Source organism: Eubalaena glacialis, chromosome 11, assembly GCF_028564815.1.
Source record: "Eubalaena glacialis isolate mEubGla1 chromosome 11, mEubGla1.1.hap2.+ XY, whole genome shotgun sequence".
Lineage (NCBI taxonomy): Eukaryota > Metazoa > Chordata > Mammalia > Artiodactyla > Balaenidae > Eubalaena > Eubalaena glacialis.
Genome location: NC_083726.1, coordinates 114,530,333 through 114,547,355, shown reverse-complemented (window position 1 = coordinate 114,547,355; position 17,023 = coordinate 114,530,333). Strand labels below are relative to the sequence as shown.

General features: G+C 49.1%; 1 protein-coding gene across 5 annotated transcripts in view; it reads right to left on the bottom strand.

The window, feature by feature from the left end:
* The window catches only part of B4GALNT3 (beta-1,4-N-acetyl-galactosaminyltransferase 3), a 92,336-nt gene extending 90,320 nt beyond the window's left edge, over positions 1–2,016 (bottom strand). For all 5 annotated transcript variants that reach the window (XM_061205973.1, XM_061205977.1, XM_061205974.1 and 2 more), the window contains exon 1: positions 1,829–2,016. In XM_061205973.1, coding sequence (XP_061061956.1) covers positions 1,829–1,997 — 169 coding nt within the window. In that variant the 5' untranslated portion in view covers positions 1,998–2,016. The remainder of the gene's footprint in view (positions 1–1,828) is intronic.
* Between the last annotated feature and the right edge of the window lie 15,007 nt (positions 2,017–17,023).

The following is a 17,023-nucleotide window of genomic DNA, read 5'->3' as shown; positions in this document are numbered from 1 at the left end:
AGGAGAAAGCTCACTTGGGGTAAAGGAAAAGTATGTGTTGGGGGGTGAGGGAGGCGGATGGGAGGCCATTCATTTCAGGGTCACAAAGCAACTGCTTTGCTCTCTGGGTTTGTTTGTTTTTTTTTTTTGGCCATGCCGCAGCATGCGGGATCTTAGTTCCCTGACCACGAATGGAACCCGTGCCCCTTGCAGTGGAAACGTGGAGTCCTAACCACTGGACCGCCAGGGAAGTCCCTCCTCTCTGGTTTTAATCTGTGCAGAGGACTCCACTGGCTACCAGGTTAACAAGATGGTGGCCAAGGAGGAGAGAAGGGAGATCCCTCCCAGGGCCTCCCACCCACCCACACTCCACCTGGGCTCATCCACGTGGGACCCTCTGAGTGTCCATGGTATGGAAGAGTAGATACACTCTGTCTTTCAGAGGAGCGAGCAAGGCTTGGGGAGCTGAGGGAAGGCAGATTGGTCTTCAGAAGGAAGAAGAACTCTCCTACTTGAGACCTGTGGACCTGACTTGGGAAGACCCTTCCTCATGGTGTGCTGGGCTGCCTGACCCTGGAAATGCTCAGGCGGGGAGATCACACAATCGTAGTGTCCACATTGAAAGGGACCAACTCCCTCCTTTTACCTGAGATGCTGCCATTTGCGCCTGGATTTCCCAACTAGTTAGCGTCAGAACCAGGAATGGAAGCCCAGTCTCCTAACACACAGCCAGAAATATTTCAGCAGCCACAGAGTGAGAGGTTCTGCCATAAATACCCATCTCTGTCCTGAACCAGCTCAACTACTGACCCTAGTAATTCCCTGTCTTTGGCCACAAGAGGAGGCAAAGCACCACACCCAGCCCTGGGCAGGAACAGCTGACACAAGAACTTAGAGCATCTTCTCACCAGAGTTTCATCAGTCATCCCTTAGGTTTCCTGAAAGGGAGAATGTTTATAATTCCATACGTTGTCTGGAATTATAAGCCTCCACCCTTCAGGCTTGGGAAGGGCACCTAGTAGTTCTGGGAGTTTCTCTTTTTTCCAACTATTGCAGCGACTTTTTACACAGTGCCTGACACTTTGGAGGTTTTACTTCACTCCGTCAGTAGTAAACTGAAAATCACCTCGGACAGGCATGCCTGTTGAAGTAAAAAGAGAAAGAGAGCATCCCCTCCGTTTTCCTGGGAGGAAACTGAGGCACAGAAAAATGAAGTGGCTCTGGCTCCGTGGAAAAAGAGAAGCAGGAATCTACCCACTGCCCGGTCCACTGAGCTGCCCTGAGCAGGGTCGGGGGGTTCAGCTCATTCCGCAGGGTTCCCGAGGGGGGCTGCAGACAACCCGGTGGGGGGGGGGTGGCTAGGACCAGGAGAGGGGACCGCTCGAGGGAGATGGGAGACTTGGAGGAGGAGGAAGAGGAAGGGGCTGGGAGGGGAGTGGCCTGTGGGAAGAGGAGGAGGCGAGTGGCTCACGGCGGTATCATTAAAATAAAGGACCCCCCCCCCGAAAACGCCGCAGGGGAGCAAACGGAGCGAGCCACGGAGAAGGCGGGTAGCAAAGTTTGGGCCGCGCAGACCGGAGCGAGCGGCCTGGTGGAGGCGGCCGAGGGCGCCCCAGACACGGACCTCAGCCCGCGTGGACGCGTTTCTCTGGCACCGGGTCTGCGAGCCCAGCGCGGCCAGGGGTGGCCCCGAGGCTCCCCCGGCTTCCCTCCCGCGGGGCGCCCGGCACCTGGAGACCCAGCGAGGTGGAGACCGGGTCTGAGATGGGGGGCGGGTCCCCCCGACGCGGGAGCCGCCGGCCCTGCCCCCTCCCTGCTGCGCGCCTGCCGCGGCCCCGGCGCTACTCACTCCGGTTCAGGGGGTTCCCGCCGACCTGGGCCGACGCCGCCAGTTCCAGATAAAGAGTCCAGAGCCCCACGGACACCACGGCGAGCAGCAGCAGCAGCCGGAAGCGCCTCCGCAGCAGCTTGACCGGGCGCAGGAGCAGCAGCAGCCGCGCGGCCCGGGGGCCCCCCATGGCGCCGCGCCCCCGGCCCCGGCCCGGCCCCGGCGTCTCTCAGCGCCGCGCCCCGGCCGCCCGCCCCGGCCGCCCCGCCGCGGGGCGCCGGCTCATGCTCCTCCTGAGGCCCCGCCGGCTCCTGCCCACACCCGGACGCGGGCTCGCTGCCGGCCGCCCCGCCGCTCCTCGCTCGCCGCCCGCTCTCGGGCTGCCCACGAGGAGGCTGCCCAGGTGCGCCGCCCCGCCCCGCGCCGCGCCCCGCCCCCTCCCGCGCCGCCCGCGCCGCCCGCGCCTCCGCCCGCCGCCCACCTGCCCCGCCCCCGGCCCGGCCCCGCCCCCGCGGCACAGGTGGGCCCCGCCCCCGCGCGGAGCCGGGAGGGCGACGGCCGCTCGGGCCTCGCTGGTCACTCCCCGGCGCCTCCGCCAGACGCGGGTGCGTCGGGCAGGTATGATCTGCACTCTGCTCCCCGAGCACGAGTGAGGTCGAAGCTTTGTAGACGCGGGGCGCGGGGCGGGGGTAGTGTTGGGGAGGCTGCGGCTTGGGGCGTTTCGTGGCCCGCAGCGACCCTACTCCTGCCGTAGAGTAGACATCGGAGCTGGGGAGCCGTGGCGCCTCAGTTCAGCCGCGGTCTCCTCTCCCAACCACATCTCCAAGAGACCCTGAGAAAGTTATACGGCCCCCAGGGTGAACCCAAGTAGTTGCTCCCAGACGAGGATGACAGAGCCTGGGGGGAGAATGGATGTTGGAGGGTTCTGAGGAAAAATTACAAATCAGAAAAGAAACCAACAAAACGACAACAACAAAAACACAAACTCACTCCTAGAGTTAAAAAAGTTCATCAAGATATTCTGAATTCCAGTTCTCTGCCTTCAGGCAGGTAAAACATTATTACCTGATTTAAGTGAGAGAATTAAGGTCCAGAGGAGCACAGTGGACTGCCTAAGGTCATTCATCGGGGAACACTGCAGTTTTCTTTTTTGCTTTTTCTCCTGGGGACAATGCTCAGGAGACTATGGAGAAAGCAGGGGGTCAAAAGCATTCCCGGGCATTTTAAAGCCAAATGAACAACATTCAAATACTGTTGAAACACAGCCGTTCACATAACTGAGTGGTTTCCCCTTTCCTCTGCTACCACTGTAGCTGGATGTCCAACCATCCCATAGGCCCTACTGGACTCTTGGAACTTTTCTAATTAGCCCCCCAACTCCAGGCTCCCCACCTGCCACCCCCCCATCTTCTCCACTACCACCAGATCATCTTTGTAAAATCCTCTACGCATCCACACACCTGCTCGAAAATGTGCTTACTGATTAAAGTGCAAACTGTAAATCTGGCATTCAAGACCTTCCGAAACCTTTTCCAACTTTACGTGGCCATGTGAAAGCTGCTCCAGCTAAAATGAGTTTATTCACCCCCTCCAACACATTTTCCTTTCCAGTTGGTCCAGTTGGTCAGGTCTGACCCCTCCTCCAAGGTCCCTTTCAGGTCTATGAAGCTTTCTTGGACCCGTCCAGTGCTGAGCAACCCCATCCTCCTTGGAGCTTTAGCACAACTGGCAGCCTGATGTGTACCACCCACTGGTAGGTACACACTCACTTTGAGTTTGAGGATAGTCTCCCAACTTCCCTGTAAGGCTTCAAAAGTGAGAACTGAAAAACAAATACCATATATTAATGCATATATGTGGAATGTAGAGAAATGGCATAGATGATCTTATTTGCAAAGCAGAAATAGAGACAGACGTAGAGAACAAACAAACAAACGTATGGATACCAAGGGGGAAGTCGGGCGGGGGGTGGGGGATGAATTGAGAGATTGGGATTGACCTATATACACTATTGATACTATGTATAAAATAGATAACTAATGAGAACTGACTGTATAGCACAGGAAGCTCTACTCAATGCTCTGTGGTGACCTAAATGGGAAGGAAATCCAAAAAAAGAGGGGATATACGTGTACGAATAGGTGATTCACTTTGTTGTACAGTAGAAACTAACACAACATTATAAAGCAACTCTACTCCAATAAAAATTAATTTTTAAAAAAAAGGGAGAGAACTGTGCATCCTCAGGATGCAGCACAGCGTCCGTTTGTCACTTGGTACCCTTTGAGGAGGGAGGTAGCCCCAGGAGGGAACGTCCCCCAGAATTCTCAGTGTAGTTCTTCAGCAAAAGGTGAATCTGAAGGACAATTCTCTACTAATAGCCCCAGGGAAATGTCTCTGTGAAGGTCCAGACCACAGCTGTGTGCACTTCCCACCCCTTCTTTCTCTCCAAAAGACCAAGACAGGAGCGGCCAGAGGGTACAAGCTTGGCCAAGGCAGGTGGGAGGTGACCAGGGCCCCTGCACGTGGAGTCTCTCTCTCTCATTGGGGGCAACCACCCTGGACATTAGGCTGAATCACTTTCAGGACTTTGTATGAAAATTGGTGGCAGCCCCACGATTCTCTCCTTAAAGACTGGTCCTCTGGGGAGAAGTATGCAACCACTTCAATCGACCAGACCCTTGAAGTGTTTATTATGTGGGAACTGGGAGAGATATAAAACATGGAGCATGCCATCTAGTTGAGGAAAAAGATATTCCACTAAAAAAGAAAAGTGACACTTTAAAGGTAGAGTTTCTGGTCCAAATAGTGAATTCCAAAGAAATTCAGAAAAGGAAAGAGATCAGTCTGCACCTCTCAGTTCTGTGCCCTCCTTTTCTCACTCCTCCTCTGTTCTTATACCTTGAACAGATGGTTACTTTCCTGCTTATGGTGAGAGGGCACAGGGGTGGGGAGGGGTGAGGAGGCCAGGAGACTCCTGGGACTCTCCGTCCCTCTTCTGTTCTCTTTCCTGCTGTGGTTGCCTCACATCAGACCCTGATTTCAGACCACTTGCTCCGAATCCCTTTTCGACTCCTAGTGACATCACAGCAGGAAAGGATCTGGACTTTGAGAGCCAAATTCCTTTCTCAGTCAGTTGAGCTTGCTGTCATCCTCCCTCAGATCCAGAGGTATTTGTGGTGACAATTTTTGGTGGCATAATATTGCCACCGAGGTCTGCTCATCGTCGTGTCAATTTAACTGGATGCTCACTGGTTCTTCTGATGATTTTCTCCATCCTTTCACTCTTCCACTTCAGCCCTGGCACCTGCCCTGAATGGCCCAGGGCCATATCACACAAACTGTACCTGAAAGGAGAAAATAAGTTCCAGCATGTCACCTGTAGTATTGATGGGACAGACTCTGTCTTTGGCTTGGCAAGGATGTCAGAGTCCAGCCAAACCACAAAGGTTCTTCTCCCAAATTACAGAGGCTTTCTGAGAGAAGTCAACCTAAGCTTTCTAAAATGGGCCAAGGCTAGCACAGGGAGCAGAAAATTCTGATTTGTAAAAGGGAGGGGTGTCCAGTGACCTGTAGGTATGTTAGCAGAACTCTTGTATCCAGAGCAATTCTTACTCTAGACTATAGGGATGTCAGAATATACCAAATCCTGTAACCCCAGCGCTACCCTTCCCCTTTCCTAAAACCTGATGTCTACGTTATAATGCAGCACCTTTGCGGAATTCCCTGGTAGTCCAGCGGTTAGGACTCTGCTCTCTCACTGCCGAGGGCCTAGGTTCGATCCCTGGTCGAGGAACTAAGATCCCACAAGCCATGCGGCGTGGCCAAAAGAATAATAATGATAGTAATGCAGCACCTTTGAGCTTACAGCACGTGTGTTTTATTTCTCACCATCACAGGAGACTAACAGGGGAGATATTCTCCATTTTACAGACAGACTTCACAAGTAAGCTTCGGTTTCTTGAAGGTGACCTGCACCAAGTTCACATGACCAGTAAGTGGTGATGGAATCAGGACTGAAACCAGATCTTAAGCCTCTGGCGCTCTTCCCATTGCACCCAGAGAGTCCTCCCTCTCCCGCCCCACCCTCCATATTGCTTTCTACCCACACAGACCCTCACCCTCCTCTTCTCTTTTACTACGGGAGCTTCCCTGCTATTCAAATGTATTTCACGGAGATACCTTGGTTGGAAATTCCAATGATAAATCAGTGAGGAGCTCTGGGCCATCACTAAGCCAGTGTCTTCGACTGAGACACAGAGCCTTGAGATCCTTTGAGAGAAATCCTGAGAGAGAAATGAACAGTGCTGAAGTGATCCCCAAGGGCCACAGTCAACTCATGTAACTCATCCATACCCAAAGCTGTAGGTTTCTCTGATTCCATTTTGCACGTAGGAAATGGGCTCAGAGACGATAAATAACTTACTCAAGGCGCGATGTAGGTAACCCTATCTCACATGGGACTCAAACTCAGGCTTTCGAAGTTCAGACCTGGTATTTTTTGGTTTCTCCCTTTGCACATATTGCTACCCTGGAGAAATATATTCACCCTGGAAACTGTGAGCTCACTCTCAGCACGTCCGTAACCCGCTCGGCCACATCATCATTCTTCTCATCCTCTCCTCCCCACCCTCATCCATGCTGCCTGGGTGGCTCTTTACTAAAGACGTCTTTTTTTCCTGTCCCTTTCCTCCACGAGTCCATCTTTCACAAATCTTTCTGCAGAGTTTGCTACTGCAGAGGTCAACCCCAGGAGAAGGTGGAGACCCTCACTGAATGCTTCTTATTGGCTACTTCTCCTGATTTCCAATGCAGTTGAGCCCTTCTGTCTGGCTGATAGAAAGAATTGTATGAGCCCAGGCCAAGCCCCTAGCCTTAGCTCCACCATCTGTGGTCCTAAATCATTTTGCATACTGGACTGGGAAACAGATGAATATTTACCATCCCTGTAGAAGGATCTGTGCAAGACTACATCACAGAGAGTCAAGGGAACCAGAGGAAGAGGGCAGAGATGTTGTGCTGAAGGGTCAGAACAAAGCTCATTGGCTGGGAAAGATCCCAGGCAGTTCACATACTGAGAGCGTATACCTTCATCTCCCTCCCAAGCAAATGAGTCTTGAATGCAGTCCTCAAACTCGAGGCGTGACCCAGACCAGAACTATACGCTTTGAAGCTTTTTTGGCATCTATGGCTGGGTCTGGCTTCCCTTTCCAGCCTTCACTGTGATTGCCTCCAAACCAGTACAAGCTCTCTTCCAGCATTCTGCCCCCAGGGAAGAGGATTCCCCAGCAAGTCAACAGACAATTATGCAAGTTGAAAAACTAGCTTTGACTTGTGCAGTTTTCACCTGAGTAATACCGATTATTTCCCTCCACTCAGGTTTGCTTGGTTGCTGGGAAACCTACAAGGAGAAAGGGTGAACAGTAATCTTGGTTGCTCATTCGTTGGTGCTGAAACAGAAGCTAAATCAGCTCTCCCTGAAGCTCCGCCTCCTGTCGCTCTGACACTAAACGCAGTGGAAAGATATTCTCTCACCTTCTCTGGGAAGATGGTCTCTCCTGTCTGCATCTTCCAGTCTGCTACTACAGATACTGGCGAGGAGCTTTGCACTGAAGCTGAGGATGACGACCCATGGTTCTGAGTAAACGTATGATGTCTAGAAGCTGTGTGACTTAACCGTGGCTCCAGACCCACGGTCCACAGCGCCCGTACCTCTGAGTGAAGTCTTGGGGTTTCCTTCTTTTCTCCCAAGGACACATCCCACAGACCGGGTCCCCACGAGTACAGACACACAGGTGTCCACACACTCCCCTTTGGGGGCTGCACAGATGGCAGCTTTCTCTCACGCCTTAGCTCTCTGGCACCACCTCCTGCAGCGCTGAGGGTGTTCTCTCGGCATTTGCTGAATAAGCTGTAGGTCTCCAGGCCTCTGAGCGAAGCTGGATTTCCTGCCTCTATTCTTTGATCCTGGAAAAAGAAACTCTTTCACGTACGTCTCCCACTCCTGACTTCACAGCTTCTCCTGTCCCCAACAGGGCTTGTTGATGACCACATCTGTCCTACATTCTATAGTCTGTACTGCTTCTGAAGCATCCAGCCCAGAAGTCATTCCATAAACACTTCGTACTCACGGAACATGTTCTTACTCCCTGCTCATAGGTGGTTCCGCCTCTTTTAAAGCCCATTCATGTAAGGACGCCTTCCTCTAATAAAGCAGAAACGGGAGCAGGGATGTCCCTTCGCTTGCCTCAAATACCACTGAATCCACTCCTCTGCCGGGGGCGCTGCAGGCAGCCCACGCAAGGGATCGCCAGGGCAATGTCAACCTACCTAATGGCTTTGCTGGGGAAGAACGATGATCCCAAAGCCCGGGACATGTGCCGAGTGCCACGAAACAACTCAAGTGCTCAAGCCCCAGACAGACTTTCTGAAAACCTTCTTTGTCTGAGTTCATAGGTCCAGGCTATGAACCCTGGTGCGAGAACCCCGGTCACGCCACTTAGCGTTCAATCACTGCAGCATCTCAGCGGCCCGACTCGGGTTCCAGACAGTGATGCTGGGCACCGAGGGAGCTGAGCTGTTGGTTTCAGGTTTCTCAGCTGTGTTATCTAAGGACCGGCTGCTTGGGATTTGATCAGGGCTGCTTTGGGAGAGAGGCAGACGCTGTCTTTTCCCCAGAACAGACTACTCTTTGAGCTGGGCCGCCACCCGGACTGGGGATGGAAAAAAGAAAACACAAATCCCCACTGTATGTGGTTCTCCGGAATTTAGCTTGGCCCTGGAGAGGGAAAGTTAAGATCAACATCATCGCTCTCCTCTCCGGGCCCTCTGCAGGCAGCAAACCCCGTTAACTGAGGCTTGTGGGGACTGGGAAGGGTTGGGGCGGGGACAAGGGCGAGGTCCGACCCTCTCAGCAGGGGCCGAGGCTCCCGTCTCCTTCCAGGTCGGTACTAAAGTGCTGAGGGCAGGAGACTGATCTCCAGTCCGTTCAGGAGGACCGCCTAACATAGAGCCTTCTCCCCTGGCCAAGCTCCGGAGAAAGGAGGCCAGCCCCGTCTCAGGACTTGGAGCGAGACAGTCAGTGCAACGAGTCAGGGGATGCGGCTCGGGCTCTGTTTTCCTGGCCCCTCATGTTCTCCCCACATTCACCACGTGTAGGTGGTGGTGACAGAGGGCCATTGGGAAGGGTGTTCAGCGTAAGGACCCGTCTTTTGGAGAACACGACCCGCTGAGTTCTTCCTAAGCTTTCAGAGCTGATGAAGAATTCTTCTGCCTTGACAAAGATTCTGCTCTTCAGCCAGGCCTCTTACTTCTTACCGTCCAAAGAGGGCTGTCAGTGCAGGTCACTGAGAGACGTGTGTGGAAAATCTTTTATTCTGTCATCCCAGGTCTTTCTAGGGGACATGGCACACTCTGTTTTCCTTCAGAGTATTTAGAAGGTGACCTCAGGGACAACCAATCCGTCTCTGAATTATTTTTCTCATCTTGGTCAGCTGTCCTTTGCTATCCATTTTCCAACCCCAGTGTGATCTTGGCTTTCTAGGTGGAATATATTTCTTCCAGGTGTGATTTCCCTTAAATTCCATACTGTTCTCAAGGGCAATTACCCCTGCTTTCAGAGACCTCCAGAAGAAATCCCACATCCTCACCATTAGTAGTTGGAGTTGTGGAAAAGCAGGAGCTCACATGGGGGGGAGGGGCTGTGAAGAGAGCCCGTCCAAACCCTGGGAACCAACACGGATGGGATGCACGGAAGAGGGGTCAGAGGTGAGGAGGGGGCCAGCCCAGCAGACACGGGAGTCCGACGAGAACAGGGCTCGAAGGGGCAGAGGGCGGGGGCAGGGCAGGTGGGGAGAGGGCGGCACATCTCAAATGCCAGCACTTGGGAGGTGAGGCTGGGGACCAGCTTTGACCACAAGGAGATGGGGAGGGATGAATTTTGAGAGGGGTCGGGTCAGACTGAGCCGAGGTGACATTCAGAATCCCAAAGTTATTAGAGAGGATTTAAGCAGAGAACATATAGAGAAAGAAGAGTTTTACAAGGTTGTTTTTGGGGGGGATGGTGTTCGTTGGTTTGACATGAAGTGAGAAAGAGAACAGAGCTATCTGCACACAGAGAGCAGAGCTATTTTCTGCAGAAGCTTATCAGGTGCTGGCTGGGCCTGGGGAGTGACACAAGAAAAGCAGGGCTGTGGTGGGCAGTTGCTCTAAGTAAAAGAATCCTGGACAGACCAGTTCAATCTTGATGTATCACCGAGCTTGGGGGCCAAAGGAAATCTTACAACAATCTGCATGACAGCACTACTACAGTAGGCTCATCCAGGTTTTAGATCCCTCTATTTAATATTTATTTTTTTAATTAATTTTTATTGGAGTATAGTCAGTTTACAATGTTCTGTTAGTTTCTGCTGTACAGCAAAGTGAATCAGTTATACATATACATATATCCACTCTTTTTTAGATTCTTTTCCCATATAGGTCATTTAATATTTAATGATCGCTGTTCAAATGTCAAGCTGAGGTGGCCAATTAAGAGACTCTGGAACTGTCAACAGAGCAATATCAAAATTGTGCTCATTTAAAATTAGCCCGGACGTTGCTAGACACTAAGGTGCTTAGTGGATCTGAGACGACTGGGAGCCAGAAGGAGAAGAAAATGTCACAAAACCAGCACAAGGCCCAACATTGTGATCCAATCTGGAGTTACTGAGATGCAAAACCTGCAGACTAACCTCGTCCACATGGAATGGGGGGAGACTGGATCCTGTGCATGGGATCACTCTGTTCTTTCTTACCACCATGTGCGAATCTACAATTACCTAAAATGGATAGATAGGTAGGTAGGTAGGTAGAGGTAAGCTGACGTATCAAGCATATTATTTTATAATAAATATGTGTCTAAAATAAAAAGAAATATTTAGCATGCCAACTTGAAATGCCTCTATAACCCAAATTCCAATGTAAATTGGGTGTATTTCTCAACCTCATATTCCTTGCCATTGGCTGGTCTGTTCCTGTGTCAATACAACACAGTTGATTTTTTTTTAAATTTATTTATTTTATTTACTTATTTCTGGCTGCGTTGGGTCTTCGTTGCTGCGCGCGGGCTTTCTCTAGTTGCAGTGAGAGGGGGCTACTCTTCGCTGCGGTGCTGGGGCTTCTCATTGCGGTGGCTTCTCTTGTTGCAGAGCACGGGCTCTAGGAGCACAGGCTTCAGTAGTTGTGGCTCACGGGCTCTAGAGCGCAGGCTCAGTAGTTGTGGCGCATGGGCTTCCATACACAGTGACGTGGGTGTACTGTGTTGTCACCTTAGGAGGTAAGTAATTCTCCAGAAGTCCAGGCTGTATCCACACCAGCGTTTTGTAGGGCTAACTTGAAACTAGGCTATTAGCCAGTGCAGGAGCGGGAGACTTCACAGCTCAGAACCATCAAGCAATGTTTTCATAGCGAGACTTAAAAAAACCCTTTCCGAACACTTTCTTTGCTGAGCCTCTCCTCTCGCTTGGCAGCCAAGCCTCCCTCCAGCTCCACCTTTTGTTCTGCTGATCTGCCAATTCCTTTTTTTAAAAAAATATTTATTTATTTATTTGGTTGTGTCGTGTCTTAGCTGCGGCAGGCAGCCTCCTTAGTTGCGGCTCCAGGGCTCCTTATTTGTGGCATGCAAACTCTTAGTTGTGGCATGCATGTGGGATCTAGTTCCCTGACCAGGGGTCAAACCCAGGCCCCTTGCACTGGGAGCACGGAGTCTTATCCACTGTGCCACCAGGGAAGTCCCTCTTTTTTTTTTTTTTTTTTTTTTGAGTAGCTAGGTCCAAACACTTTATGTTTTACTTATTATTTTTTAAAATTTTTGGCTATGCCACACGGCTTGCAGGATCTTAGTTCCCTGACCAGGGATCGAACCCAGGCCTCCACAGTGGAAGTGCAGAGTCCTAACCACTGGACCACCAGGGAATTGCCTGGTCTGCCTATTCCCATCCTTTTGGGGCTCTGTGCCCTTATACTGGGGAAGCTGGGAGGGTGCGTGAAGCTGACTGGCTTGCTACAGTCGGAGGCGTTTTTCCATTGGCAGTCAACTCAGCTCCGTGTCCTTCGCCAAGACCTACTCTTAACAATTCTACCACCTGCCCCTCATCACTCTTTCCTGTCTTGCCACTCTTCTCAAGCTCCAGTCACATCAATGCCCCATCTCACTTTCGGTGGATGGCTTTGATTTTATTTTCTATATGAAAAACGAGGCAGCCACCCTTCCACAGTTACCTGCTTCTCTGCTCTGATTGGCCTCCATCAGCACCGGCTCTCACCCTCCTGCAGCTTCTTCCTTCGCAAACACCCCCTCATCCCTCTGTCCTCAGTACCGTCCTCTGGCTTTTTCCTTTCAGTCTATAAATGTGATCACGTCTTCCCCAACCTGAAACCAAGGAAAACTGCTTTCCTTGGTCTTATAATCTCTAAAGCTACTTCCCATCTTCCTCCTTGTCTCACTCCTCAGCCTAATAGAGGCCCACTTCCGTTTCCACTTCACTGGAATTGCTTTAAATTCACCTGCTACTAAATCACCAAATCCAATATCGCAATTCTAATTTAGCTTATTTTTCTGCAGTGTTTGACAGTGCTGCCAACCTCTCACTTCTTGAAGTTCTCGTTCCCCTAGGTTTCCAGAACACTGTTTTCTCGTTATTCAGACCGTTCCTTTCTTACCAGCCATCTCTCTGACCATTAAGATTTCCCCCTCACCTACATCCATAGTTTGGATCCACAATTTCAATTATCTTCTTTATGCTAATAAGTCTCCAACTCTATCTTTAATCCTAACTTCTCTTCAGACCTCCATATACCTATTCTCAAATTTACTGGAAACCCACTGCTAAATCTCAGTTAATGGTGTCACTGTACACATGGTTCCCCGAGCCAGAAACTCTGGAGTTAGAGAACTACCCTTAACTCTTTCCTAACACTCACATCCATCACAAAGAAATGATGTCCTTTCTACTCCTGAATGTTCCTCAGATCTGTCCCCTCCTCTCTATTCCTGATGTCTCCCTCTAGCTCAGGCCCTGAATTTCTCTTCTGGATCAGGGCTGTAGCCATCTCCTTTCTTCTGTTCTCATGTACCGTGAGTGGTGACAGCATAGTCTGCTATGTTGCAAATATTACAGGGAATCTTGGTAGCCAACCTAGTGTGGTGTGGGTGGAGACGCAGTAGGAATCATAAGACTGGACCAAAAATAACATAGCCAGAGGCGATTTTATGTTGTGAAAAATCACATAAATTTCATGGACAAAAAAGTGATTTATTCCTAAGCAACTCCTGTAAAGAGGAATTTTAAAAAGCAAAGCAGATGACACCAATGGCTCTTTTCTGAAGATCTAAAGACCATCCTTGGGACTTCCCTGGTGGCACAGTGGATAAGACTCCACGCTCCCAGTGCTGGGGGCCCGGGTTCGACCCCTGGTCAGGGAATTAGATCCCACATGCATGCCGCAACTAAGAGTTTGCATGCCTCAACTAAGGAGCCCTGGAGCCACAACTAAGAAGCCTGCCTGCCGAATCTAAGGAGCCCACGTGCTACAACTAAGGAGCTGGTGGCTGCAATTAAGACCCGGCACAACCAAATAAATAAATAATAAATATTAAAAAAAAAAAGAGACCATCCTTTGCTTGGTTCCTGCAGATACTGCAATAAGCCCTGGTATTAAGTGATTGTGCCTTACCCTGATTCACAGTACAAAGATTTCCCAAGAAATAAACATTTCATAGATTTATTATTGCATCATGCTTACTCTCACCCCTAATTTTTAAGAAAGTGAGTTTGCATTTCAGATTCTTTCTTCATGCATGAATTGATATCACTATGCTTCTTTTTAAATTTATTTTTATTTATTATCTTTAAAAACAAAAATTTTTTTTGGCCCTACCATGCGGCATGAAGGATCTTAGTTCCCTAATCAGGGATGGAACCGATGCCCCCTGCAGTGGAAGGGCGGATTCTTAACCACTAGACTGCCAGGATGCTTCTGATTTTGGTTATTGGGTCTTTTTTTCCATTTTTAAGCAAAACCAAATGTTTTCAATTATTGCAAAGGTCTTGAAATACGTAACAGATTTACATTATTCTGTTAAGTGAAATTTCATACCATTTCTTATGCCCCATGTTCTAGGACTCTGTATCCTGTATCCTACTTCCCCAAACTTTCCATTCTCCCTGCCTTTGCACATGTTCTTTTTCTACCTGAAATGCCCAGTCCTCTGACTCCAAGATCACCTCTAAGTTCAGCTCAAACATTACCTCATTTAAGTCACCTTTTCTGCTTTCTGTCCTCTGCACCCACAGCGCTCATCTTCCCACCAACCTTTGGAGCACACACACTGTTTTTGTGTTCTCTGTAAACTTAAGATCCAGCACAATTTCTAGGATGTACAAAGCACATAAAAATAAAATGCTGTATGAAGGAATAAATGGTATTAAATACATCTTGGAATCTGAATGACAATGGTGGGAACTTGATAGGAAGTCAGTTGAAGCCAAAATATAGAAAATAGTTAACTGTAATTGAGTGCCCACTGTATGCGAGGCACACAACTAAGCCATTTCATAGACTTAAAAAAATTGGTAAACAACCCACATAAAATTCACCCTTTTTTTTTTTTTTTTTGGCTGCACCACGCAGCATGCGGAATCTTAGTTCCCCAATCAGGGATTGAACCTGTGCCCTCCTGCAGTGGAAGCGTAGACTACTAACCACTGGACCGGCAGGGAAGTCCAAAATTCACCCTTTTAAAGTATGCAATTTAGTGGCTTTTAATATATCCACAGATTTGCAAACCATCACCTGAAAGAAACCCTGTACCCATTAGCAGTCACTACTCATTCCTCCCTCTCCTTGGGAACGAACTACTTTTGTTTTCTATGGATTTGCCTGTTGTGATGTTTCACTTATATGGATCATTAAACATGTGGCCTTTCGTGTGTGGCTTCTTTCACGGAGCATCATGTTTTCCAGGCTCACCCACGATACAGCACGGGTCAGGACTTTACTCCTTTCTAGGGCTGAATGATATTCAATTGTCGGGATGAATGACATTTTGTTTACCTGTTCACCAGTGGATGGACGTTTGGGTTGTTTCCACTTTTTAGCTACTATGAATAATGCTGCTTTGAACATCTTTGTACAATTTTTGTGGATGTGTATTTTCATTTATCTTGGGTGCACACCTAAGGAGTCAAAGTGAAGGATCACATGGTAACTCTGTGTTTAACTTTGTTTTATTGAAGTATAGTTGATTTACAGTGTTGTGTTAGTTTCAGGGTGTACAGCACAGTGATTCAGTTATACATACATATATATGTAACAATATGTATATATTCTTTTTCAGATTCTTTTCCCTTATAGGTTATCACAAGATATTGAGTACAGCTCCCTGTGCTATACAGGTCCTTGTTGGTTACCTATTTTATTTTTTTTAAATTTATTTATTTATTATTTCTGGCTGCGTTGGGTCTGTTGCTGCACGTGGGCTTTCTCTAGTTGCGGTGAGTGGGGGCTACTCTTCGTTGCGGTGCGCGGGCTTCTCATTGCGGTGGCTTCTCTTGTGGAGCACGGGCTCTGGGTGCGTGGGCTTCAGTAGTAGCACACAGGCTCACGAGTAGTTGTGGCTGGCGGGCCGTAGAGCGCAGACTCAGTAGTTGTGGTGCATGGGCTCAGTAGTTGTGGCTTGCGGGCTCTAGAGCACAGGCTCAGTAGTTGTGGCGCACGGGCTTAGTTGCTCTGCGGCATGTGGGATCTTCCCGGACCAGGGCTCGAACCTGTGTCCCCTGCATTGGCAGGCGGATTCTTAACCACTGCGCCACCAGGGAAGTCCCGGTTATCTATTTTATATATAGTAGTGTGTATATGTTAATCCCAAACTCCTAATTTATCCCTCCTCACCCTTTCCCGTTTGGTGCGTGTTTAACTTTTGGTAACTGCTAGACTGCATTCCAAAGTGGCAGCACCATTTTACAATCCCACCAGCAATACATGAGGCTTCCAGCTTCTCCACACCCTTGCTGGCACTACTATCCTGCTTATTCTAGCCATCCTGGTTGGTGTGAAGTGGTGTCTCGTTGTTGATTCCACTTCTTTAGTAGCTAATGTTGAGCATCTTTTCATGTGCTTATTGTCCGTTTGTATATTTTCTTGGAGAAATGCCTATTTGGATCCCTGGGCCACTTTCTGTGTTGTTTTTTATTGCTGAGTTGTAAGAATTCTTTACATACTCCCGCTACTAGATTTTCTCTTTCTTAATCCTCACAATCACCCTGCTTAAGCAGGTAGCTTGATCTCCATTGTTGAGGTAGAGGCTAGAGCCTGGAATTCTAGTGAGAGGCAGGACGAAACCTACATCTGTGAGTCTCCAAAGCCTGTGCTCCTCCTACTACTCTTTACTACCTCTTGGTGACGGAGTAGCTTCAACTGACAATGAGGTTTAGAGAGCGGCTACACTAGTGTGTGGTTAATATGAAGACCGATGAACATCGCTGGAATTGAGGCCAGGGTGCTAGAAACGTTACTCACTGCTGAACCCAGTGGGGGTAGGCCTAAGTCGCATATGAAATAAAATCTCTAAGATTCCTTCTTATTCTGAAATCCTGTGATTTGATAAGCCTTTTTGTTTTGCCCAGCATCAAAACAGCAACAGTCATGGATAGCTAAGGCCTTAAGTGTTATTAGGACAAAAGGAAGCACCGCCCACTGACGTACATCCCTCTGAAGCCCAGGACTGGTCCCTCTGGGAATTTGTCTCAGTTTATTAGCGAAAGGCACTTGATCTGCTATCATAGGCTTTGGGGAAAAAAAAAAAGCAGTATCTCCTACTGACAGTTTAATCACTTTTCCTTAACACAAATATGAAACCCTTGTCGTGGGTAACAGAATGATGCTATACTAAACCAAGACCAACTGAATTCCCAGAGGCTGTCCAGGTACATTCACAACGACTCTGCCCCAAGTGCACAGCTATTTGCCGAGAAAAAGGACAGAGATGGAAAAAATGGATACAGTTTCAGTGTCGTCATCTTATACTATCTTTGGTACCTCCAAAACGAGACGATTTCAAGGGATGCATTTAGGAGAACTTTTTTTTTTTTTTTTAAAAGGGAACGCTATTTATTTATTTATTTATTTATTTAATTTTTTGGCTGTGTTGGGTCTTCGTTGCTGTGCGAGGGCTTT